Source organism: Lynx rufus, unplaced genomic scaffold (genome assembly GCF_022079265.1).
Source record: "Lynx rufus isolate CCGP_SWC_20201006 ecotype Redwood Valley unplaced genomic scaffold, mLynRuf1.p SCAF_6, whole genome shotgun sequence".
NCBI lineage: Eukaryota > Metazoa > Chordata > Mammalia > Carnivora > Felidae > Lynx > Lynx rufus.
In genome coordinates, this window is record NW_025814878.1 from 119,993,360 (window position 1) to 120,019,662 (window position 26,303).

The 26,303-nt window shown below is 34.9% G+C and overlaps 1 protein-coding gene across 1 annotated transcript in view; it reads right to left on the reverse strand.

The window, feature by feature from the left end:
* Positions 1-26,303, reverse strand: part of GMDS (GDP-mannose 4,6-dehydratase) — a 644,755-nt gene that overhangs the window by 464,040 nt on the left and 154,412 nt on the right. Inside the window, exons 3-4 of the mRNA XM_047101621.1 lie at positions 21,544-21,631; positions 19,582-19,691 (exon numbers count right to left, since the gene is read on the reverse strand). Of these exons, the coding sequence (XP_046957577.1) occupies positions 19,582-19,691; positions 21,544-21,631 (198 nt within the window). The remainder of the gene's footprint in view (positions 1-19,581; positions 19,692-21,543; positions 21,632-26,303) is intronic.

Below are 26,303 nucleotides of genomic sequence, written 5' to 3' on the forward strand. Positions count from 1 at the left end.
TTCCCACCTATCTCCTGAAGGGGTGGCGATGTGGGGGATGGCTAGGAGGAGGATGAATGTTGCCGGAACGAGAAAGAGGGTGGCAGTTTAAATCAAAAATAGACAGGTAGAGCAGTGAGGGGTAAAACTGAATGTAAATTATGTTTGGCTTTAAAATATAAGAGTTTTAATGTTTTATTAGTAATAAATCCACCTTTCCCCCCTTAAACTGCTGTCACAACATGTATTAGTGGCCCCTGACAAATGCTTGAAATCTTTGCCATCATTATTACACAGGAAAGGCTTTGAAAGAATTCCAAGCAATCCATCCATGTCATACTTAGACAAAGCAAGTGAGAGGCAATGGGTAGAGAAGATTTAGCTCCGAATAAAGAGAAAGCCTTAACTCTAGTCCCCACATAACCTAGCTGTGCCTGACCTAGGGCAACCAAAGGCAAGGAGCTTCATCTCTTTGTGATCCAGTTATCTAATATGTAAAAGGAAGGAATTAGACTAGGATCTTCCAGTTAGAAGAAGGCAGTCACCAATCTAGATGGTTAAGATAGTGATAACAAAAGAAATGTCAAATAAATAAACTGTTGCCATTAAGTAGAGTCTATAATTAATTTTCAGGTATATTTCCAATTTTGTATCATAGCTTAAAAAAAAACTTCAATTAACTATCAAAAGTAAAGCTGATTAAATATTCCCTTATATTAGTAAAAACAAAAAAGGTAGGATATTAAGAAAATTACAAATAAGTTATTTTTGTAATTATTCTTCAAATAATGAAAATTTAGTCAAAAAGAAAGTAATCTACTTGAAAAATTTTAAGCTTTTATTGTAAATAGCAAAAGACAAAGTCCAATCTAAGAATTTGTATATAATTTATAACTTCATTTAGACACAAATTCTTAAATCCTTATGGTAACTGCATAGAAGAGAGGTGGGGGAAAATCTAACTTTTACGTATCTGAGTTATTTAAGTTATACTTATAGTAATCACTGCACAAAACTTTTAAGATTTCCAAATGTCATATAAGAAAACTAATAAAAAGCGCTCAGAGTAAATATTTTAGGAATGCCCTAATTGGGATGAATAAAAGACTGATAAAAGCTTGAAAAAACAACCTAAAAACAAGTTTGCCACCTTGAATACATAAAATGCCCCTAAACAGAAAAGAAATCTGAATAACTAAAAATAACCTACTCTATGCTGGTTATAATTTTATACTCTTTCACTGGGAATACAATATTTAAATACAATGAAAGCTAAGAGGAGAAGACATGCTTTGATTACTATGTAGTATTTTTTTATGAATTTTATAAACACTTCCTTATATAGCACTTCCTTATTAAAATAAAAAATCAACAAAAAATGAACACCTTGGAAATTAAAACTTTTAATTTATATTTTTTCTTCCAGATGGTGAATTTGGACTTTGCCACTGAATATCTTTTAAAGACACATCTTTTAATAAGTTTTTTTAAACTTTCACTTTTTGTTTTCTAAATTCATTTATATATTTGACCACTACATTTTACATTATAAACTCCAATTTAGCATACATTTAATAGAGCAGCCAATACTGATAAGTGGCAAACTCTATTACCCTAAAAACCAAACATACTTCAACCTTAACTACTCCAACCATAATCCCTCCCCTTCCCCCCAAAAGTAATGTCATTAAACACAAATTTATGGGAGGTTGTACTTTAATGAAATGTACTTACAATATTTAGAAGCTTAGTTTCCATAATCACAAACTGCATATTCAATACACTCAGGGCATGAACATAGGTTGGTTGGTTTGTTTTTCCTTTATGACCAAATTTGGGGCACAACAGATTCATTCTACTGCAATTGTCTATAAATTTTCAGAAATTAAGACATAACTACTAAAGCAAAATGTAGAAACAAATTAACACTGGTACCTAAATTTATTTATATACCTCAGAATCAATTTATGGAAATTCATATACATATTTACATGTAAGAAAACTTAGCATGTATTATTCAGAAAACCAACTTATTTTATTCATTCAAATTTCTGTTTCAAAGAAAATATTCACATACTAATGTTTTCTAGATAAGATAGACCCATGGTAACAGTGTGATCAACAATTTACAAAGCACTCAACTTTAGTCTGTACTTTCCGACAAAATGGACTATAATGCTTTTTCCATCCCAGAGTTTCCACTATTCTGTATTAAATTCTTAAAAAGGTATAAGCCCATTTAAAATGAGTATGTCAAATATTTCTTGAGAAAACCATTATATAATAAAATCTGTCAATTGAATCTTGCCCAAAATTAGTTTTTAAAAGAGACTGTTTGAAGTTTTCATCATTAATTTTTATTAACATTTATATTTACATTAGACAAGACACATAATTTATATCAATAAGCAATAATACCACTGCAAAAATAAATCACAGAATCATAAGGTTTTAGGTCTGAAAGAGATCTTCAAGAGCACATAACCTAACTCTTCCTTACTTCCCAAAAAGTCTCAAACCCTGTTTACAGATGAGGAAAATTGAGGCCCAGAGAAGTTACATGTCTTGTTTAGAAGTTTTGCTCTTATATGACTAAAAAAAATTTGACAAGTCCAATTCTTTTTACTTCTCTTCATAAAGAAAAAAATGCCCTATACCAGTACTTAGAATGTTTTACATTTTAATATGCCCAGCACATATATGATCAATGAAGCTTAAATAAGAGAATAATTATATAATTAAAAATGGGTTAAATATACAATCTCAATTGTCAATATGGTGAAATCCTTAGTTCATGTGTCAACCATGTAGTTATCTTACAGATTTATTACAAATATCTAAAAGAACTTTCAGACATTAGTCACGTTTAAGTATGTGTTCTTAGTGTCTTCAAAGTTCCAACAATCAATTTTTCATCATTATGGTGATATTTCATTAAGCTATCTCTATATGCAAAAAACTATTTTATTTAATTTTATGATGCTGTATACATAAAGGTCTCAAGTCACAACACAATTTAAATAAACTACAAGACTATTCAAGAGATTTAATATGTAGCAACAAACATGTCTTTACCTAATACACATGGAAGATTGCAAATATACACTAAATGACAACAAAATCTATATAACTGAGAAATCAAGATACCACATATAGCATCAGGTCACAGAGCTAATATTTAAAAAAAATAATAAACAAACGTAATTAGAACACTACATGAATGCCATGTGTTAACATCTGGAATTAAGATTACTACAGTAGAGAAAATGAAATGCCCCTAAAAAGCAAAGGGAAGCACTAAATCTCTGAACTTGTTGTTTTACACATAGAAATGTAAATCTCATCCAGAAAATTGATTTCATTAAAAGTTTTCAATGAATGCAAAAAAATGAGTAAGATGAGTCAACTCTCTGTAAACCAGTATTTTATCATAAAAGAAGATAAAATTAAACTGCACTGTTTCTATTAAATATTTCATGAGCATGTCAACTGACACTGAGATTTCTTTAAAAAAAAGTGTTCAAATTCACTAACAACTTTTTACTGAAAATACAAAGTATAATTTATGCTACATTATAAAGAATGATTTTTTACTGGTTTGTAACTTAAAATCTCTGACCAGGTAATTATATAACCAAGATATTTATGTTGTCAGTTAAAATACATATTTTCCCATAATGACATCTATAAATTCTTCCAGAATTAGCACAGCAGAAAACGTACAAAACAAGAAAAAGAAAAATTAATGAAGCTTGTCAAAAGGGAAAACTCAAAAAATGACAAGTTAATATTTTATACTTTGGAGACTTCTGTAATTGTGTTTTATGGATTAGTCTCTGGGTCTTATGCCAATAAAGTTGCACCACCAAGACTCATCATCATAAAAGATGTTCAACTTGATAAGTAGAATCCTCAAGAAGAAACTGAGAAAGAAACAGGGGGAGAGAGAGAACACTAAAGATATAAAAGAATCTCCCACAATATGAGAGAGCATATCACATCTAAAAACACCATCCCTCAAAGGATACAAACTATAGGTAATACATTTATGAATCTAACTGTTCAATACAAAAATAAAGATGCAATCTATAAAAAAGAAAAAAGAATTTTTGAATGGATAAATTTGGAGCCAAAACTGGACTTCAGGGCATTTATATCAATTTTTCTACTAATTATTAATACTTCATAAAAAACAATGGTTACACGAGAAAATATGTTTTGGGATTATAGTCTATCTCATCTATCAATTTAAATAATTTTTGAATATTTATATACTTTAAAATACTTTTATCAGATTTTTTTTTAAAAAAGCACAATTTGGGCATAATAAGAATGAAAAGCTAAGAATTATAAACACAAATATTTTAACAGCATAATTCCAAATAATAGAGTGCAGCCTACTTTTTGTTCAATTTAAATCCTATGCAACTAATTACATAAAAGTTAATATAATTAAGAAACAGAAATCTTCAAAACCAGTATAACATAAGCTACTGTTATATTATTTGCAAATATCTAAGATTTTATAGGATTTAGTCATTTTACAAATGTAAAGCCATCACAAATTATAATTGGTTATAATATGCCAATAAAATTTTGGAAGACCTCTACAACCCATACATGATCTATTTTTCTAGATTAAAAAGTACATCAAAAATTATTTATAAAGTGCATCCTTCTGAAATCCATTTAAAGTGTTATAAGCAATTTTTTAAAATTTTAATCATTCAACATTTAATTATTTATGTAAAATATTTACAAACATTTTATCAAGAAAAATTGATGTGCCAATTGATGTGCTAATATTAACAAAAATCAATATATTGGTTTTAAAAAAGCTTTAAAACAATGTTCTTCTGTTAGATTTGCCTACTTTAGGTATGATTCTTTGAAACCAAGAAGTTGGAGGAAGTGGTGTTGCAACACTGCCCTTTTTATGAAAACTGCAGCAGTGAAAAGGTCACATAAATAATCTGCATGATACTATCCCATTAAGAAAAAGCACACAGCCTAAATCTAATACTGCCAAAAAGGGACAAAAAATACGAAAAAAAGTATGCTGTCAACCTGCAAAACATATTATATTCTAGTTGAAAGTTGTTTCCAAACAGCAGATGTCAATCTAAAAAAATTATATTTATATATAAATATAAATAAAACATATTTGATATTTTGATAACGATTTATAAAGAAATTTATATGTAATTGTGACTAATTGGAACATCCTTGACTTTGGTTTTAAGAACTGTATGACTGTGAAAGTTCATCTTATAAAAATCTATTTAATTAATTGAGAGCCCACAAAATTAATAAAATTCAAATTTTCATAATTTTTTTAGCTCTTGTATTTATACAGCTCACAACTAAAAAATTGAGAGTAACACAGACCTATCTGTGCACACAAACTGAAGTTAACAAAATAGATTTTTTTAATAGAATATATATATGGGGGTATATTCTTTTTCTACTGATATGACAGAGTATAACCATTTAATCATTAATAAGTAACAAGCAACCGCCGTTATATGTTTTATGCTTCATTAAAACAACATTGAGGCCCATCACAGTGCACAGCAAATGGGGCTGGAAACCACCGCACACCCTGGGAAACCACATTCCCTTCTAACCTCGTTTGCTTGAAGCGGCTAGAGAGTGAATGGCAATATACTCTCAAGTAAGCCTTTATTAAGTATGAGAAATAAATTATATTAAGTGTTATTTTTTGAACCCCAAAATGAGGGGAAGGGTTGTTAAGATATCAAATTTACTAAAAAAATAATTATGTGAGAAATAAGTTGCTGTCACAAGAGAGACTTGCCAGACACTGCATTTGAGCAAGTTGTTATACACACCTTTGGAATCAATTTTGTGACACAGAGATTAGTCTGTGGTACTAAATCGCATGAGACTAGATCAGAAAAAAAACTAAAGAGTACGGAAATGTTTTCTTGAACAACATTACCATTACATTAGAGGTATTAAGGAACCCTTATTATATTTATAACTAGTAAGATACTGACATGATTCGATAGTTCAGGACATGTTACAAATTGCTTTTTTATAACTTGCCTCCATATCTCAGGTTTCTAATAAATACGATTTTACTTCATTAGATCCTCATGTCTGTGATTTCACCAAATTCAATTCTACAACTTGAAAATTACCTTGGAAATTTGTGGGAAGCCACAGAAAGTTCCTCAGAAACAGACACATATTAAATATTAATTATAATGATGACTGTCATCTTTTATAGTGATTATGTCATTATATAGGAATGCTAATTAAGACATAAAATGACTTCTTAATTGTAAATCCATTCTGAAGAAATATATATCTGCACCAGTGTGTTTAATAGAAAATCCAGTGTGGGGACCAGACCATAACAGACTGCAGTTCTATTTTCTAAAATGCTGACATTTGAGCAAATGTTCCCATGGAATGTTTGTCTGATTCGTGGACTGACATTTCCTCTTTGTAACTTGCTTAACTAAGAAGGAGACATGCAGGCCAAACTCTACAGTACCCTCAGGCAGCAGGCCATTACTAGCCGCTGCAACTTGTGTATAGTTTCTCTTTTACTTCCCTCTTTCCCTACCGCCCCTCAGTCCTTAGCGGTCTCTTTATTTTGACATGCATATTATCTTAGCTGATTTCTATCATCTTACAGGAGTGGATGACATACCTTAAAAGATTAAGCCTCCCCACCTGGGATTTGTCCAGAAATTCAGTGTACTATAGCTTCTCATAGCCTTCTTCATTCTCCTATATTCTTGTGTTATCAATAGTGGCTTTCTTTCTTATTTTATGTTTAACTACAGGACACAGGCAGCTACGTTGATAGAAGTCAGTTTATACTGTCATTCATCTTTCATTAGAAGTACAAGGTTGACTTCCGCTGTCTGTAACACTTTGCTGCCATCTATGTGTATAAAAGAGCACAACAATCTTCCATGCACCAGAAACCTCCCCTGTTCCAAAAAGAAACATGGCTCTAATCTAGACAGATGACTACGGAAGCTTCAGGAATAATTTGCCTCCCCACAAAAATGCCGAAGCTTACCAGGAATTTCTATTTATGTCTCTGTACAACAACTTTCTAACACTGAAAGAGTAGTGAGGATACATTATTTAACATAAACCAAAACCAATAGTTTTTTTCATTATTACTGCCAATAAATTTTAGCTAATATGGCAACTTCTACAGTTATGTTTAGAAATGAAACAATGACAAGAAAAGGTGAAGTTTTAAGTCAATTATTTACAATAAATTAATTTTTGCAAAACTGCAATCTAAAGAATCTTGCCAAGTGATACGCTGAAAAGATCACTAACCCAAAACACTTTCATAATAATTAATACAAAGCAAATGCAAAGCAACGAGATAAAAAAGTATTTATTCACATTATTTAAACTACCAATAATTCAAATATTGTGATCTACTAATTAACCACTGTCTGTCAAACACTCAAATCCTTTTCTAGGGAAGACAGAGAAATACATCAGAACACTGAAGAGCCTCTCAACCTCCTCCTTAGTGGTGCTGATGGCTCTGAATTGTCCTGACAAATGTCAGTGTCAAAACAACAAACAAAATCACTCCAGTGTGAGCCATATGGAAACCTAAGCAAAACAAACAAACAAAACTTTCCTCTACTAAACCATTTAACAATCTGCATGGTAAAAGGTAAAGATTGATATTTCCAATCAGGATTAATTATATGTGTTAATAGTCCTAAAGAATGTCCCTTATATGTTTGTCAATACTATTGATTTCTAGAAGACATTTTACTGTTAAAAAAAAAACTGACACAACTGGGGCACCTGGGTGGCTCAGTGAGTTAAGCATCTGACTTCAGCTCAGGTCATGATCTCACAGTTTGTGAGTTCGAGCCCTGCGTCAGACGCTGTGCTGACAACTCAGAGCCTGGAGCCTGTTTTGGATTCCGTGTCTCCCTCTCTCTCTGCCCCTCCTCGGCTTGCACTCTGTCTCTCTCTCCCTCAAAATAAATAATCATGAAAAAAAAAACAAAAAAAACCCTAACACAACTAAAGTGTATGGGGGTGGGAGTAGAAAGGAGATTCAGGAAAAGGTTTTACCCTGATTTACCAAACAAAATGAAAAGCTCACACTGACCGCCTTGCCTCTGACAATCTGCCATTTACAATAACTGCATCATTGCTACTAACACAATATTTGTCATCTGGAGAACATTTCATTTTAATCAACACTATAATTATACATAAGTTGAGCTCATTGTTTAAAATTCAACATTTTTTTAAGGAATTTTTGGTCTAAGTTTTTCTAATGACAAACAACATTGTTTAAGAAGCCCAACCAAGCCTTTATGGATATTTACCTGTAAAGAAAGCAAATTTAAATTCATCACGGATGATTTTTTATTAACATCCATAAACGATGTACACATTGTATGAATTTTACTAAAAACAGTAGCGTAGACATTTTTCAAAAAATTGAAATCTAAATTACAGCAATTTTCTCACAATTTACTTCTTTTTGGCACTTGTAAGGTATCCAATACCTAATAACTTAAATAGAAATAAAAATGATTTTAAGCATTACATTTTTTTAAACACAAAAGGTTTCATTTTATTTTACTATACCAATTTTAAGGATCTACATTTAACAAAGAGAATTTTATAAACTCCACTTGTATTAAAAGGATATAGTAGGAATTATATTTGATACCAGGCCATAGGAGGTGCTTAAAAGAATGATTAAGTTTAAATTCTTAAATTTACACACAAGTGTTTTGTGGGGTTTTTTGAGGATCAGGATGACAGATATATCTAACTGTGATATTAAATTATTATCTATGTCTACATCTTAATTTATACAAATTACACATTTCAATCTAATTGGGAATCCAAAGTTTTCATCATTAAAAATCCAAAACAAAAAGTTTCACTCAGAGTACCTACACTATTTACTATTTATGCTTATAAATATATCTAGAAATTGATATTAAGATAAACATTTACCTATTTGCATTAATTTTAGTTTAATTATTGCAAAGCTAAAATAATACTCTGGATTTTATTTAATAATAAGTGGATTAAGAGTGCAAAACCCAACAAACATACCTTTGTGTGGTCTACTAATTATAAGCAAGATTCCAAACGTTATTAGCTGTTATCAAAATTACAATACCACCTAGATCTAATAAAACAGAACAATCTGTTTGAACAGGGAGAGGAGAACTTTCATAGAGTGTTCTCTCTCATATAAATTCTTAATGGACTATAAAGGACTTTTTAAGTGGTTTTAGATTTGAATTCAATTGCTCAAATCTGTAACAGGCTTCCAGAAAGAATTTGAGCCAGATGACACACAGAGGCCCACAAGCATTATAAAGTCCTGCTCTACCCTCATGAATATAAGATAAAAAATGCTAAACTTCCTTCTAAGAACCATAGGAAGTGATTAGCCATATTTACATTAGAGGAGTTTATACACTGTAAGCTTAAACATTAAATTATAAAATGAAAAGGTTTTATACTACAATTTCCTTGTAACAAACTAAAGTGGTTACCAAATTATTAAATATCATGGGGACTGTGCCCACATGGGTGATGATCAACAGAATCAATCAGAAAGAAATGGAGCTATGGAACAAAAACATACAAAATGCAACTTTACTTAAAAGTAGAGATTTGTATCACGCAAGCCAACTATCTACACAGAGTAAGAGCATCCAGTAGTTGCTCCATTCATCTTGCTCACTTCACTTGTAAGGGAGCTAATTTTTCCAGAAACAGACACACCACTGAAGGCATGGATATTAGGTCTAATTGCAAACACACCTTATTAATACTCAGATTCTCAAAGTTGTATTCATTGCTCTTTACCAGGTAAAGCCTTCTGCCCATAAGGTACCTTCATAATCGTTAACAATTAGGGTGACTTTATGCTGCTGTGAGCACACAAAAGAATTACATATAAAAAGGGAATTCCACATGAAAATGAAAGAACTAGCTTTTTTTTTTTTTATGTTTATTTTTGAAAGACAGAGACAGAGTGCAAGCAAGGTGGGACGGGGGAGGAGGTGCCAAGAGAGAAGGAGACACAGAATCTGAAGCAGGCTCCAGGCTCTGAGTTTTCAGCACAGAGCCGATGTGGGGCTCAAACTTCTGAACTGCGAGATCATGACCTGAGCCAAAGTCGGACACTCAACCAGCTGAGCCACTCAGGTGCCCCAAGAACTTATTTTAAACCTCACAAAATATATAAGCCTATATTAATTTATTTATATGCTAAACAAAAGAAGTTATCTTCAGAGACCAAATAAGGAGTTATAATTTGTATATACTATATATGGACAAAAATATATTTGTAGTATTAAAATGGAAATATTTATTTTTAAACCTTATAGAATAGGTTAATTGATAATAGTCATATAACTGACTTGGCTTTTTCTTTTTTTAAAAAAGTACCCAGGGGCGCCTGGGTGGCGCAGTCGGTTGAGCGTCTGACTTCAGCCAGGTCACGATCTCGCGGTCCGTGAGTTCGAGCCCTGCGTCAGGCTCTGGGCTGATAGCTCAGAGCCTGGAGCCTGTTTCCGATTCTGTGTCTCCCTCTCTCTCTGCCCCTCCCCCATTCATGCTCTGTCTCTCTCTGTCCCAAAAATAAATAAAAAACGTTGAAAAAAAAATTAAAAAAAAAAGTACCCAAATAGGAACAATTTATTCATTTTGGCTACCAAGCTATTGATACTTCTGATTCCATAAGTAGCAAATATTATTAGCATCCTATAGCTTTTAGGGAAACTTATTTACACACTAGCACAGTACAGGCACTTGACATAAAAACTATTATTGAATTACCTTAGCCAAAAAGATTGTGCTTATTCCTGATAATTTAGTACTGTAGATTTCTATTTTCCTTATATACTAATTTTATATTAATATCAATTATGTGCTACCATTACATCTTGTATTGTTGTATTAGGGGATCTTCTTCACTATGCAAACACTACTCATATGGTATCAATTACAACCAGTTTCCTCCATTAAGGAAAAAACAATGCTTTTCATTCAAACCTATTGCATCAAAACTTCATTTCACTGTATTAAAGTGGTTGGAACAAGAAGAGAGGTAAAATTTCAAACATCAGAGTCTTACATTATCATCCCCTGATATTTCAGTGACGCCTTTCCAACCTCAGTCTTCTTAGATCAGTTGTATGACAAGAAAATCAAGTGGTGTCAGTTCTGGGTTCCAGCCTAGATAGTAGACCCTGCTGCTCATCAAATGGAAGTTCCAAGTGGTGTTTTGTAAAAAAAGGGCTTAAGCTGGCTCATCGCCAAGATCTCTTCCACCTCAAAATACTATGGCTCACTTCATAAAAATCAAAGGGCCCAAAACATCATTTTCCCCTTTATAATAGGACATAACAAGTTAACGTTTCAGAGGCAGGAACTACAGGCATTTGAATGAGGAAAACATTCTTGCATATAATTTCAAACAGCTGCTGTGGCAAAGGGCAGGCCTCCATCACTGGCGGATGAAACAATGAATGGCATGTAGATTCCCTGTGTTACCTTCATGCATTCGATTCCCTGAATAATTTGCCTCATGTTAGCCTAAAGTATGACAAACAGCAAACTGGGATTGGAGGTTGAGGGGAGCAGAATGGCAAATTTGCAATTCCCTCCCCCCTCCTTTGTTCCTACTAAATTCATTTGTTAGCCCTCCCCCTCAGGATGGACTGTGCCACCATTCCCAGGAGTTGCTATTGTAAACAGCATAGTCAGGAGGGCCTTGAGGAGTTGATGTTTGAGTAAAGGTTGGGAGTAGTTAAGGGAACAAGCAGGTGGATATCTAGGACAGAGTATCAACAATCAAACAAGCATAAAGGACTATAGATAGAAGCATGCATAAAGGACTATAGCAAGCATATAGCAAGCATATAGAAGCAAGCATAAAGGACTATAGATAGAAGCATGTCGAAAGGACCCACAACTGAAGGAAGGTGCTCATTTTATAGATGACTAAATGGAGGCTTAAAAGCACTGAGCACTCTATCAAAGTCACATACCTTTGATAGGGGCATGTAACATGGCCAGGATCTAAAGCCAGAAAAAACACCAAGGCCCAGGGTCTAGAGTGGGCCTGGATCTAAAGTTTTAGAGTATGTCCTAGGAATTCTATGTGCATCCCTGATTTAAGAACTCTTGCCTATAGTGTCCCATGAAAACCTTCCTTCCTTCTGCCCCATGACATGATCATCTGCAGGTTTCCCCCAATATCCAAAAGTAGACAGTTCTAGGAAAACTTTGATAAGCCAAAATGGCATGAAAGCAAGGAACAATTACCATTAATTTATACGGAATAATTTTTGAGAATTCCCAGACCCAAAAAATAACCTCTCTTAGGCTTTCCTGATACCTTAAGACACATCCTGCTTAACAGGTGCACAAAATAAGTCTAGATAAAGCATAGATGCTCACAAACACTGCTCAAAGCTATGGTGTCTTGATGCTGAGATGCTGAATGTAATTCCTGGGGAAGAAGTCTGATGTGCCACTCTCACTGCTCAGGGTGCAGGCTGCCTCTACAACACCTCAATACAAAACAAACACTGAACCTGATTTTTTGCTATTGACCTATTATTTTCATAAAAGTGAAAATTCTCTTCATATTTATTTTAGTGATAACAGGTACTAATTCAGGTCTTTTGTAAAAGCAAAGTGGTATAATGTGATCTTTTTTGAAAGATAATACTAAGGATGTTCTGCATCTGTAAGCCTCCTCCTGATCCTGCTGGCATAGGGCTTGATAAAAGGCAGCAACCAGACCACATGTTAGATAGCTGCTTTCACACAACTTGATTTAATGAAATCTAGCATGCAATTGTGTGGGACATGGAGCTAGACTCTCATCCACATACAAGGATGTTCTCACATTTCCTGTCCTAACAGCAAGCTATACCCCACATTTTCCTGCTCTACTCACCCCTCCCTGAGGGCTCCCCAAGATAACCCCCCCCAAAAAAAAAGAAAAAAGAAAGAATGAATGAGCAGGGACACAGAAGAACAGTCCTCTCTGCTGTTTGCTCTGGGTTTTAATAGGCCACCCCCTACCCTTGCTATGATTACACAGCACAGGGCCACGTAGTTGCAATTTTATTTTGTTCTATAACTGAGTTAGTCAGGCAGTAACCAGATGTTCAACCTAGGCACCTGCCTTTTCCTACCATAAGCAATTCTCCAATGCATCAAGTCACCCAACCCCTTCCCCTCAATGAGAGAAGCCACAAGAGGTTTAGGCTTCCTGGAGATAAATATGAGGGTCAGCTCTCCAGCTATAAATTTCAACTCCTAGAACAAGCCAGGAAAAAGCCACTGGAGATGACAGTCTTTAACCCAGGTAATTAAACAGCTCAGTCCCCTTCCCAAGGGCCACTCGTCTAATTCCCATGCCTTTTTCTTTTTTTTTCCTTTTTTTTTTTTTTAATTCCCGCTTCATTCCCTGGCCTGGTGTTTCTCTCATCTCTTCCCAATTCTAACTTGGTGCGTGGCCACTATGCTAGCTCCTTGGCTCACGATCAGCTCTGCTTCTTGTCTAGCTTCCTGGGCTGGAAGTTCCCACCATGAGGACAACTTAGACTCAGCTCCTTTGTGCTTCCATGTTCACAATTTGCTGACTGGTCCCACACAACCAGACAAGGAATCCCACTCCTGCTCACTTGGTCATGCTCTAGTTTACCTTCTGGTAAAAAGACAGCCTCCTAACTTTCATGAAACAAAATAAATGTCATTAAAGAGTTAGAAAATTAATGAAAACTATGGAGTTATTCAATTTGAAAAAGAAAAAGACTTAATAATGGTCTGCAACACTGAGAAGGGATTTGAAAATCCTTCTCAAAACTGAAGGAAAAAGAGTAAACGACTTTCTGTCTCCACTGAAGACACAGGGGGAAAAGAGTAAGCTTAAGAAGAAACTTAGGTGTGTGGGGAAAGAAAAAAATTATGGTGAGAACTACTTTACATTACATTTATTACTGCAGAGAAAATCATTTTCTTGCATGGTCCTTAAAATAAATTATAGAGAGATATATAAACTACAGAGATCTGAGTTCCAATCCTGGATTGGCCAGTAAACTAGCTGTGTGACTTTGAGTAGCTTCATTTATAAAATGAAAAGCATATGAAATCATTTTTTAATTTTTTTTTTATTTTAGAGAGAAAGAGAGAGAGAGTGAGAGCATGCGTGCATACAAAGGGGGACGAAGGACAGGAGAAGAGGGAGAGGGAGAAGGAGAGAGGGTGGGGGAAAAAGAGTGAGAGAGAGAGGGAGAGACACTCTTAAGCAGGCTCCACATTCAGCACAGAGAACCCACAACCCTGGGATCATGACCTGAGCCAAAATCAAGAGTCAGACACACTCAACCGACTGAGTTATGCAGAGGTCCCCATATGAAATCATTTCTAAAGTTTCTTTTAGCTGTAATATTCCATGACTGTATAATTTTCATTTCTTTGAAAAAAAAATAAAGGCAACTCCAACAGGACACTGTGAGACAAAAAAGACTAATGCTGGACTAGATTTATTATAGAAAGATCACATCCAACACTATAGCTTCAAGAATGACATGAGAGTACCAAACAAGTTGGAGGAATGGTGGAAAAATCCAAAATCACAATAGTAATGAACATTGAACAGGTAAGAAATTTAAGACAGAAATTACTGAAAAACTATTATTTATACAGTTTTAAGAAAAGAACAATAAAGCAGGCTCTTGAAACATGTTCTCCATCAAAATGGGCTGGACTAAATGTTGGATAATTTGTTCCTACTTGGATGATGTCATCATGCTAGGTTTAACTACTTTTAATAACTAGTACATTTCCGTCATCTCTCACTTTCTCCCACATAAGATCAAATCAGCCTCTCAATGACCCACACTTCATGAGTCATAATTTTTCTGTTTATGATTCAGAAAAATGTCTTCAGTCAGTATTTCCCAGACTGTTGTGGGTTTATTCCAAGAACCAATTTCATCTTCATTGGTTTCCTACAGGAAACCAGACCAACTTCCTATTATTTTATTTTCCTTACTTTTAGCATACCATAGCCCACAGCAAATTAACTGGAAGTGAGAGTGATAGAAGACTTTATCCTGCACAAAGAGAAGCCAACACAAACAATGCCCAGTCTAGAAGTCACGGATTCAAAAGAAAATACAAAATGTGCTAATATTAGAATCGTCCTTCTTAAAAGCTCCAAACCAAATAATAAAAATGTATTTTAATTAACCTTATTGCAAGCATTTCACAGTCAGAAAGAACTTTTGTTTAAAAACTATTGTCTAAGAATACAATAAATCCTACAAAGTTAACACTGAGAATTCACTTCAAATATATATACATATATATTTCCCATCCTAACCCCCTAACAAGCTGCTAAAAGAACAGGCAGACAACTGAAGCCCAATGCAAAGAGCCTTGGAGTGGTTGAGGAACTGAGCAACATCTCCCTAATAACAGGGCAGTCTGTCATCCCCAGCTACCATCACACCAGCCCCTGACCCACACCCACTCCTTCTATGACTGATAATCAATCGGACATTAGCTCACAGCAGAAATAGTAACGTGGAACACGGATTTTTAACGGACATCCTAACAGCGGTTTGTATTCATACTATTCCCCTAAAATACTAGTTATTTCTCATGGACTACATACTTCTCAGAAAAAGATTTGTGAATGTGAAGAATTTTGATATAAATGTATATCAGATTCTCCTTAGACTCTCCATTCTCATCATTCATGATCGTAGGTATAGTTTTAGGCTTTAAAAGCACACAAGTTCACTACCTGTCAAGGAACAGGACTATTTTATACCAAATTCAAAAAGCTGGTACATTAAAAAAAGAAGGCCTAAAAAGAATGCATTTAAGACACATATCAAAAATAGATAAACCAAAAAACCTGAAACATTAGAGCAATGGCTCTCAAAGTGAAATTCCCAGACCAGAATCAGCATTATCAACATGTCCTAAAAACATAAGTTCATGAATCAGAAATTCTGGGGAAGCACCCTGCAACCTGCAGCTGATGCTAAAGTGAGCCTTATCTATCAGATATGCTCTCTTCCTTACACCAGGAAATTTCTAGAAAAGAATCCACTCAATTTACATTTCCCTTATAACCCCTCAACTTCTAAACCCTCTGTGCTAGCTAACTCTTCTATCATATTGCTAGAATGCTCTTTTTAGAAGTATCTAGCAATGCCGATATCCCCTCTTGCTTGAAATAGCCTGATTTTTACTTCTGTGACACAATTCCACCCTCCTGCATGTCAATCTCCCACTTTCCTGTTATCAGTGACTATTCTTCCTCTTCCCATTCTAAATACACTCCTGTCCCCTAGGTTCAATCTTCAGGCCTCTACTCTTCTTTTTCTATCTGCTGTCTTGCATTGCAAGAATTCCCAGAGCTGAATTTACATTTGTTGTACCCCTAGTCTCTCTCACAACATATTTGAAACTACCTCATGACTTGTTTCACCTGAATGTCCTTCAAGTACTGCCAGTACCCTGGAATCAAACAGGGTGAAGGAACTTCTCATTTACCCTGTCTGATTCCAACAGTCCCGCCTTGAATGCCTGCTCTGGTATTGGTACCAGCAGTTGTCTGGTCCCCTCGGCACTGGAACCTTGTTTTCCCTCTTCCCTGGCTCCCATATCTTATCAGTAGAGAGGTCTGTCCTACTAGGCATCCTGTATCATCTACTTCATTCCTGCCGTCTTCATCTGACAGCTTCCTATCTCTTCTGAAGCCCTACCACTAGACTTACCTGTAAACCTCATCTCTAAATCTATTTTCCCCATGTTCAAAAATATCCAGAGGCGGGGCACCTGGGTGGCTCAGTTGGTTAACCAGCAGACTTCAGCTCAGGTCATGACCTCACAGTATGTGGGTTTGAGCCCCACGTCGGGCTCTGTGCTGACAGCTCAGAGCCTGGAGCCTGCTTCAGATTCCGTGTCTCCCTCTCTCTCTCTCAGCCCCTTCTTTTTTTTTATTTTTTTTTTATTTTTTTTTTCAACGTTTATTTATTTTTGGGACAGAGAGAGACAGAGCATGAACGGGGGAGGGGCCGAGAGAGAGGGAGACACAGAATCGGAAACAGGCTCCAGGCTCTGAGCCATCAGCCCAGAGCCCGACGCAGGGCTCGAACTCACGGACCGCGAGATCGTGACCTGGCTGAAGTCGGACGCTTAGCCGACTGCGCCACCCAGGCGCCCCCTCTCTCAGCCCCTTCTTAGCTCACACTCTTTCTCTCTCTCTCAAAAATAAATAAAAATTAAAAAAAAATTTTTTTTAAATATGCAGAGGCTATTGAAAGGTAGCCCAACTATCTACAGAGCCTTATGTCCCATTTTTCAACACATTTTTCGCTCAATCTGGAATGCTTATCATGTTAAAAATGTGTCCCAAGTTTTCTCACTTCTGACTCTTAGACTTACATTACTGCCTCCATTTCAACTGCCAGTTCCCACTATGTCTGCAAATTTCCTCCCTAAATCTTCTCCTTGAATCTCTTCAGACTGAAGTTCTCTCTCACCCTTCTCTAAAGACTCTAAGATACTAGTGCCAGCCTCTGTCACTTGCCACAAATCACCTCTACAAAAGTTTAGACCCTCCATGACAGAAGTGGGATTTATACATCTTTGTATCCTCTATTCCACCATGCATGCAAATATTTGTTAAAGGGCTAAATTATCTGACAAAGCAAGATTCATATTCAATTAGACACCATTTCTGCCAATTAACTGGCCTTTAGGTGAAGCCGGCAAAACACAATGAAAACAGATAAACTTCACATACATAGCAACTTTGAATGAAACAACTCAGTCTCCTACACTTTCTACACTTACAGTACAACCACTCCAGAATAATAACCACACAGTAACAGGCTCACTCAAGTAAGAAAAGTACAACTAACTTTTTGAACTTTTTGGAAAAAGAAGCCTGATCCATTTAATTCTAAAGTGACAGGGGGAAGACTTTCTATAAATAAATTTCCATAAAATTTCCTTTAGCTTCCCACCATGCCAGTTTATAGCCCCAGGGGTGAGAAACTATCTAGAATCACAAAGTAAAGTTCTTAATCTAAAGGAAGTTGATTAACAGAGGATTCATTCCAAAACATTCTATTTTGCCTGGAAGATACTCTCATTTTGGTGAGGAAGGCCAAAAAGCAGCTAGATAAATTACAATGTGGAAGATGGACTGATTGTTCCAGTTAGGGATAAATAGTCTTCATTCCTGGAGTGATAAAGAGAGCCACTATGTCTCTATAGAAAAGACAGGTGATAATCTCTCCAGGCATAGTATGCATAAGATACCCTTTCAAAATGAGAAAATACATTCAGAATCATTTACAAAACCAGCTCTGCTCTAACTGAAAAACCTTGATAATTTTCACAGCCCAAAGCTTAATGCTGGATACAGGACAGTATCATCAGAGATTAAGAAAGGAAAAACATTTTTTTCCTAGACAGCACAGATAAGAAGCATCTTTACTAATATGTAGCTATCTGCCAAGGTTAATATTTGAGAGAAAAATGTACATTATGAGAATTTATACACTATTTTTAAATTTGATATCAATTATAAGACTGGGCCTACCATTATGTTTCTCTCACTATGTTCACACCTGTTTCATTTTATTTAGAAACTTATAATTTGTCCCTTAAACTAGCTGAGACATATAGCTTCCACTGTGCCAGAGTTGGGGATATAAAGGAATACAATTCTGAAATAAGACTGCTGAATTCATTCATTGAACAGAAAAAATCACTGATAGATTCTCTGATTTGGGGGGAGAGAGGGACTGTTTTAACTTAGAGTTATTTGCTTTTATTTCTAAGCTCCACTATCCTGATTGAATAAATATCTAAATAGAATTCATATCATTCCTGGCTTCAGATTTCGCTCACTCAAGTGAATATAACAAAAACTTGAATTAAGGAGATTAGTAGAGCCCTAGGAATGGGCTACTCAGGTTTACTGCAATTTTTTCCAGAAAGAAAAACTAAAGAGAGGTAGGTAGACTACCGGAGAATCTGAATTAAGGGGAAAAAAATCAACATTAGCTGTATCATACTAAGGAGACAAGAGGCTTTTCTTCCCATGATTTTTACTACTTATAATAAAAAGTTAATTCAGTTAATTTTAACATATTATTTAACTCAAAAATATTACTTTCTCAGCCAATAATATAACCACTACCAAAAATTAATATTAAAATAGAAGTTTTATTGAGTTACATTTTTCAATATTTTAACAAAACACTTCATTCACAATGTGATTTGAAATGGCAGAGAACAGACTACAAGATCAATCCAAAATAAAGGAATACTGCTATTTTAATGTTAGCAGTAAGATTTTATATCATTCAATAACAGAATACACTTCTAAAAAGTATTAGTATTTCTATCAGATTCATTAATTAAACTTGAAGACTAGGAGCAGTGCCTGTATTATTGTATTAAGAAACAACAGACAAAATACAGAACAACTCAAGAACACAGCAAATGTGTTCAAGAACACAAAATGTGACTGTGAAAATGGCTTACTTTAACATGGCTCTGGGCTCCAAGGTTGTAGATCTCCGTAGGCTTTACTTCATTAATGATCTTCACAAGGCAGGTACTGTCAGTGAGATCACCATAGTGCAACTTCATGTCTTTAGAATTCAAAAACATACCATCAGATAGAAGAAAACAACAAAAGCCCAATTTTTAAAAATATCAAAATGGAAATGTATATTCTAAATGTCTGAAAACCAGACTGGTTTTGGAGTAGCAGAGAATAACTCTCATCTTTAAAGAACCTAAAGAGTAGAAAGCTATTCACATGTGTTGCCTATGTCTAAAGAGGATTTTTAAAAACTCAAAAGAACGTTTTAAAAAAATCATATCAAGGGGCACCTGGGTGGCTCAGTTGGTTAAGTGTCCAACTCCATTCCAACTCAGGTCATGACCTCACAGTTTGTGAGATCAAGCCCCACATTAGGCTCTATACGGACAGCAAGGAGACTGCTTGGGATTTTCTCTCTCTCCCATTCTCTCTGTCCGTCCCCCACTTCTGAGTTCTCTCTCTCTCGCTCTCGCTCTCTCATACACACAAAATAAATAAACATTTAAAAAATAAAAGATTAATTAATTAATTAAAAAATAAAAGTCATATCAAGACAGAAGGCAGATATTATACAATTAATGAATCTTATGGTTCCCAGATAGTTGTAAGGTATGTTACATAAGAGTGATATTCAGATAAAGAAAATCTCACACTAATGTATATATTCTCTAAAGAACTCTGTAATACACTGGGTAATAGTGAATCAGATGCTTTTATCTGGTGATTTTTAAGTACTTCATAAACATGAATCCTTAAGCCATCCATGAAATGAGTGATGTAGTGACATAATTGATTAAATTGATTAAAGAACAACTGGCCTATTCTAACCCTAAGTCTCAGTAGATCCGTACACTGACTTCATTACTATAAGAATTTGACACATTGCAGATGGGCAATTTGCTAGCTTGATCTTTACATTATTTGTACATAATACTAATCTATGTTTAGATCCAATGGCAGTGCCATTCTTCACTTTGCACAAAAATGATCATAATTTTCAAGGAGGATGCACTAAATAACTAAATATAAAGGTGAAAAGCCTTTAGTGGAGACAACTAGATCATCTTCCTGATGATGTCACTACTTGTACAAGTAACCCAAAACTCCAAGTATTCGATGCTCTGAAATGAATACAAAATGACTTATGCTTTACAAACTGACTGAATCATCCCTGCCAGCTGGAAAAACTGGACAAGCAGAGCCGGCTGAACTTGGAGTTTAAAAACCCAGTGTCCTGGTCCTAGCTCTGTCTTTTACATGGTGTATGACCTCAATAAAGTTACAACCTCCCTCTGCCTCCATTTCCTCATCTGTAAAATGGTTTCACTCACAAGTTTAGGAGCTGCTGTAAAGAATAAATGAGAAAACTCTGTGACTGTGCTATGTAGACTATATGGCTACATTCAGGCAATTTTAATAACAAAAAAACATGCAACTGCAATGATCTGTAAAGCAATTAAATATAGTTTTGATTGCCATTTGTTTTTGGACCTGTCTTCACAAATTATTTTAAAAATTAAATACATGTACAAAGATTACTTGGCTTGATTACATTAGACCAAACATAAAAAGTAAAGGAGTGTTCTGAGAATATGGACCTGATCTTACTTGAGGGGATAAGGACACCTGGAGAAGGGCAATCAAAGGCATGTCTACTCTTGGTCCCTTGAGCAGTATCACCTGACCAATATCCTGTAACAGACTAACCAAGATGACACTGTGGCCCAAGGGCAGCAAGCAATGGAAGGGTTTTCAAAGCATGCAGATAGAATTCAACGCAGGCAATTCACCGGTAAATAATTGCAACTTGATGGGCTTTGAGAAAAATGACATCTGAAAATACCTTATCATAATACAGGAAGTTATAGAAAGAAATTTTAGTAAAGAAAATGACTTACTTCCTTCAATATGAGCCTGGGGGTTCTTATACAGATGTTCAATTCGACCTGTATTGAATGAACTGGATCGCCGCACAATTCCATGGACCTTCATTTTTTTATAGTGTGGAAAGAAAAGAAATTATAAACATGTAATGAGGATTAACAAGCACCTCAAAAGTTCTTTTGTTAATGCTTACCTTGTGAGAAAAATAACTATTATTTATAAACATTATTATTTTTTAATAAACATTATTTTTAATTTGTTAGAAATAGTTCCACTGCTTACTTTCTCCCCAACCACTGCCCACCAGCCACCAGCATGGTGCCTCCATCTCTCTGTGGTGTTTTCACTGGCAATCTCAACAAAAGTAATTAGATAATTATGCGACTTCACAGCAAATGCTTACTTACTGATACTCAAATGTCTCCTTTTCCAAACACACACACACTTAGAACCCTGCTGCTGACAAAAATATCTCTTGAGTTTGAAACTGAAGACAGACCATGCGAGGCCATATCGGTAAAACTGCCTTTCAGCCTCTTTAACACAAAGCATGAGGCCACGAGGCTCTGATGCCACCATGTCCTTCCAATGTCCTCATTATAAATAAATATATGGGTGCACTAATATAATCTGGCAGCAACTCCTATAATACAGCTTTGTGGAAAAGTAAGAACTAAACAGCACAGATTAGGAACAAGACTTATATACTACTAGATTTAACACATGAACCAAATTCAAATAAAAAAAGGATTTTTTACTTTTTAATTTTTATCTTTGATTTAACCATAATAAGTGTGACAGTGGGATAAAGTCCTTGGAACAAGAATGCATACCTGTCTGATACCGAAGAAAAGACTATTTGTGTCTGATACATAAGAGAAATTGTTCAAGACTTGGTCTCACTTCCTTCTGGTGTCAAGATTGCTCCCTTTGTGTTGCCAATGCTAATATGAGCTTATGTCACCAGCTGCCCAAGTTCCAGTTCTACTGGTGGCAGTTTTAATCCTTCACCTATTTTAGAAGTGTTCCTTCTGAAGTTGAGTAGTCTCATTTGCAGCTGAATACACTTCTATATTTTCACTCAATCGTTTTCTGTCTGTTTCAAACCAAAATTAATCCTTGGCATGACTCAAATATTCCAAATTGGGGGGGGGGCCGGGGAGTGGAATTATAAGCACATAAGACTTTCTTTCAAATAGAAAGAAATGTCACCGTCATTTTATACAGCATACATGAGAAATTAACTTCTTCAAAGGATACAACACACCCACAATTAATAATTCTGTTGGTTAGTTGCTTTAGCCAAAGAGAAAAGCACTCATCCACCCTATTTTCCAAAAGAACTAAACCCAAGAAAATTTGGTAAAAAGGAAAATATTTTAAGAAGGGAATATCTCAAACTTCATTGACATCTCAGGAGGAAAACAGTAGGGGCACCCGGGTGGCTCAGTCAGCTGAGCATTCAACTTTGGTTCAGGTCATGATTTGGTTCAGGTTCATGAGTTTGAGCCCTGCGTCAGGCTCTGTGATGATAGCTAGGAGCCTGGAGCCTGCTTCATATTCTGTGTCTCCTTCTCTCTGTGCCCCTCCCCCACTTGCACTCTGTCTCTCTCAAAAATAAATAAGCATTAAAAAATTTTAATAAAAAAACAATAAAATCTAGGAAACACTAAATTGAGATTTGGGTACACATATCCATTTCTTAATTTGAAAGTAGATAATAACACATCAAGCCTAGAATTATTGTACTTCATGGTCCAATTTTTCAGGTTGTAGCTTAATTGTAAAGTTGAACTGTTCTACAAACAATTTTAACAAACAATTTCAGCAAATAATTTTTGTTTAATAAAAATCAAGTTCACATACATACTTATACATAACAAAATTGGTATTGACCACCAAGTTATTTCTGAAACATAGATTTCTCAGATGTAAGTAGAGCTTTATTTCATTGGATATAAAGGAATTTCTATGTTCTAAAGACAACTGAATTTTCATAATGAAGTAATAATAAAAATATGATTTCGTCTATTTTTTCTCTTGATCGCTGGATTCTGGGTAAGTCACATATTCCAACAGCCCAAAACAAAGAGCAACTCCTTATACATACACAATGCATATAAGCTTTAAAGGCTCTGATAAAAATATCAAATGATACTGCTGGATTCAGTACGAAATCAGACAACTACACAAAGTCACAGCAAATGAATAACATAGGACTTTCTGTCACACTTATAACCAAAAGCATTAAGCACTAAGTTTTTTTATAACACACACACACACACACACACACACACACACACACACACACAATGTGTTTTAATTTCCCCTACTCCCAACTTTTGGTATGTGTATACAGGGAAAGAAAGACCTGCCAAATGCTTAATACATGACAGCAAGTATTATTCTAAGAACTAATGAAAGCTGAGTCTGTCTGCTTCAGAGACAGGTGAAATACAAACTTTAAGACAAGCCAAAATGTGTGCAAACTGGATAATCTAGTTAAGAATTTGAGATTAGCAGCTTTCTCTTTACAGAAGGGATGTATGCATGGTTGTTGTTTGTTTTTATAAGGATTTTGGGGGGAAAGGAGCTGAGGAGTTAGGAAACCAAACTGAAAAGATAAATGAGCTGAAAATGACTCCATATAAACTTAATCAAAATCACTATTATGTTATAGTAGTTCAAAAACAAAATATAATTCTGAAAAACCGATGTCTTAAATAGAAATAAGTATTTTGACAAATAAATTTTATGTTCCATTTAACTAAACGATGAAAAAGAAAATTTCGAGTTCTCTCAATGTCAGAACAAAGTTAATTTTACTTCAAAACCTAGACTCAGATAAGGCAATATAACAGAGAAATGCTTGCTCATTTCTTTATTTATTACAATCACAAAAACAGAAAATTGTTGCTACTGGATTTCAAATCCTTCAGGATGTTTGTTATTTTGATCAAGAAAACAGAAAAATTATAACCACTAGATTTCAAATTCTTCAGTGTCTAGATTTCTCTTGGAGCCAAGGAAGGATGCTTTCCCAGGTATGTTTAATACTACTTGCCTTTTGAAAAGCATAGATAATATAGGTAACATCAATAGCTAATATGTACATGGCAATGACCCCTGTGCCAGACACTGTTCTTTATAGACATTAAATCACTTAATCTTCCTAATATTATTAGGATTATAATACAGTGCCTGAGAGGACAATGCCTGAGATCACACAGCTAATATACGTGGTAAAGTTAAAATATATACATGGTTCATTCTACCAACATTCAGTATGTTTCAAAATGAAATCCATAAAAACTTTTGCCTCTTTTCACCCAGAAAAATTATTTTATAGATTCTCACCGATCATGATTGGATGCATAGGAACTCCATGTTGTAACAAATGATCTCCCAGATAACAACTGGACAATCCTTATATGCTATTTTCTTTCTGTTTTCCTGATACTCCCTGGTTATAATTCCTTTCCTAGAAGGAAAACCCACAATTCACCTATTCCTTATTTTAAATTTCGATATGTTGTATTGTAGTTGTTACCATGTTATTTAATATAAATTTTTCGTTTACTCCCAGATATATTTTAGCTTTTAAAATATATACATATTATTAAATATATATATATATATTTACTCCCAGATATATTTTAGCTCTTTAAATATATAACTTTGACTTTTGTTTTTCTGGTTTTTCTGTGTTTTGGGGTACAAAATAGGTACACAAGTATGTTGCTAGCTTATCTGCTAACAGTGATTACAGAAAGGCACTTGAAACTTTCATAAGAAGTTTCACTTCTGTCAATGCTCCTTTTCCCCTCATGGCAAGAAGGAATACAGGCATAGGATCCTAGGAAATGTTAACAGGCCTACCTTTCACTAATGCTAATTAATGAACTAGACTAAGGAGCCTTCTATAAAATCTCTATCCCCTGGCTTGTCAGCATCAAGCACTGTGTCACCTTGTTACTCTTATATCAACCAAAGCCCCATAGATCCCACAGAGCTTCTCTGGACTGTTTTCCATCTTTTTGTCTCACCTAAATCTTCAAGACAACCTTAGGAAATAGAGGCATTTATTATCCCCATTTACCTAAAAAACAAAACAAAACAAAACAAAACAAAACCCTAAGTCTTAGAGAGGTCCAGTGACTTGTCCAAGGCCACAGAGCTGCCAATGGCAAAGGAGGAGTAGGAAACAGGCTGTTCAGTGTTCAAGCCTAAGGGCTTCCTCACCACTGTAAGCTGGACCTCCTTGTTCACCTTCCTGGCTCTGAGCTGGCTGACAGACTATAAGGGAGAATTATCCTTTGCACTTTAACAACTGTAGAATTAAATATTTGAGGTTTTAAAGGGTGAATTTCTATACAACCTGACAATTCTGAATTTCCCTCATCATGATATGGCACCTATATTCTATAAATAATAAGCAAGTGTGTGATTCATTCTCTTTAATGTTTAATGTTAAGCAAAATTCAAGAAAAAAGCAACATTAAAAACTGTAAGTTTAAAACTTTAAATAGAGTCTCTTCTCAATGAGAACTGAACCAGGAATAAAGCAATCCTTTACTTTCTTATATCATTCAGAGCATGATCAAATGCATGGATTTCAGTGGCCACATTAGAAGGCCAGGGCCCACTGCTTCAGAAATCTAATATGTGAGGTCACAGAAGGTAATTAACAATAACTAATCAGTCTATTAATATATGATATTCCTTTTCAAGTCATATGCAAATGTCTATCTTTGCTTTAAAGTTAGCCAATCCT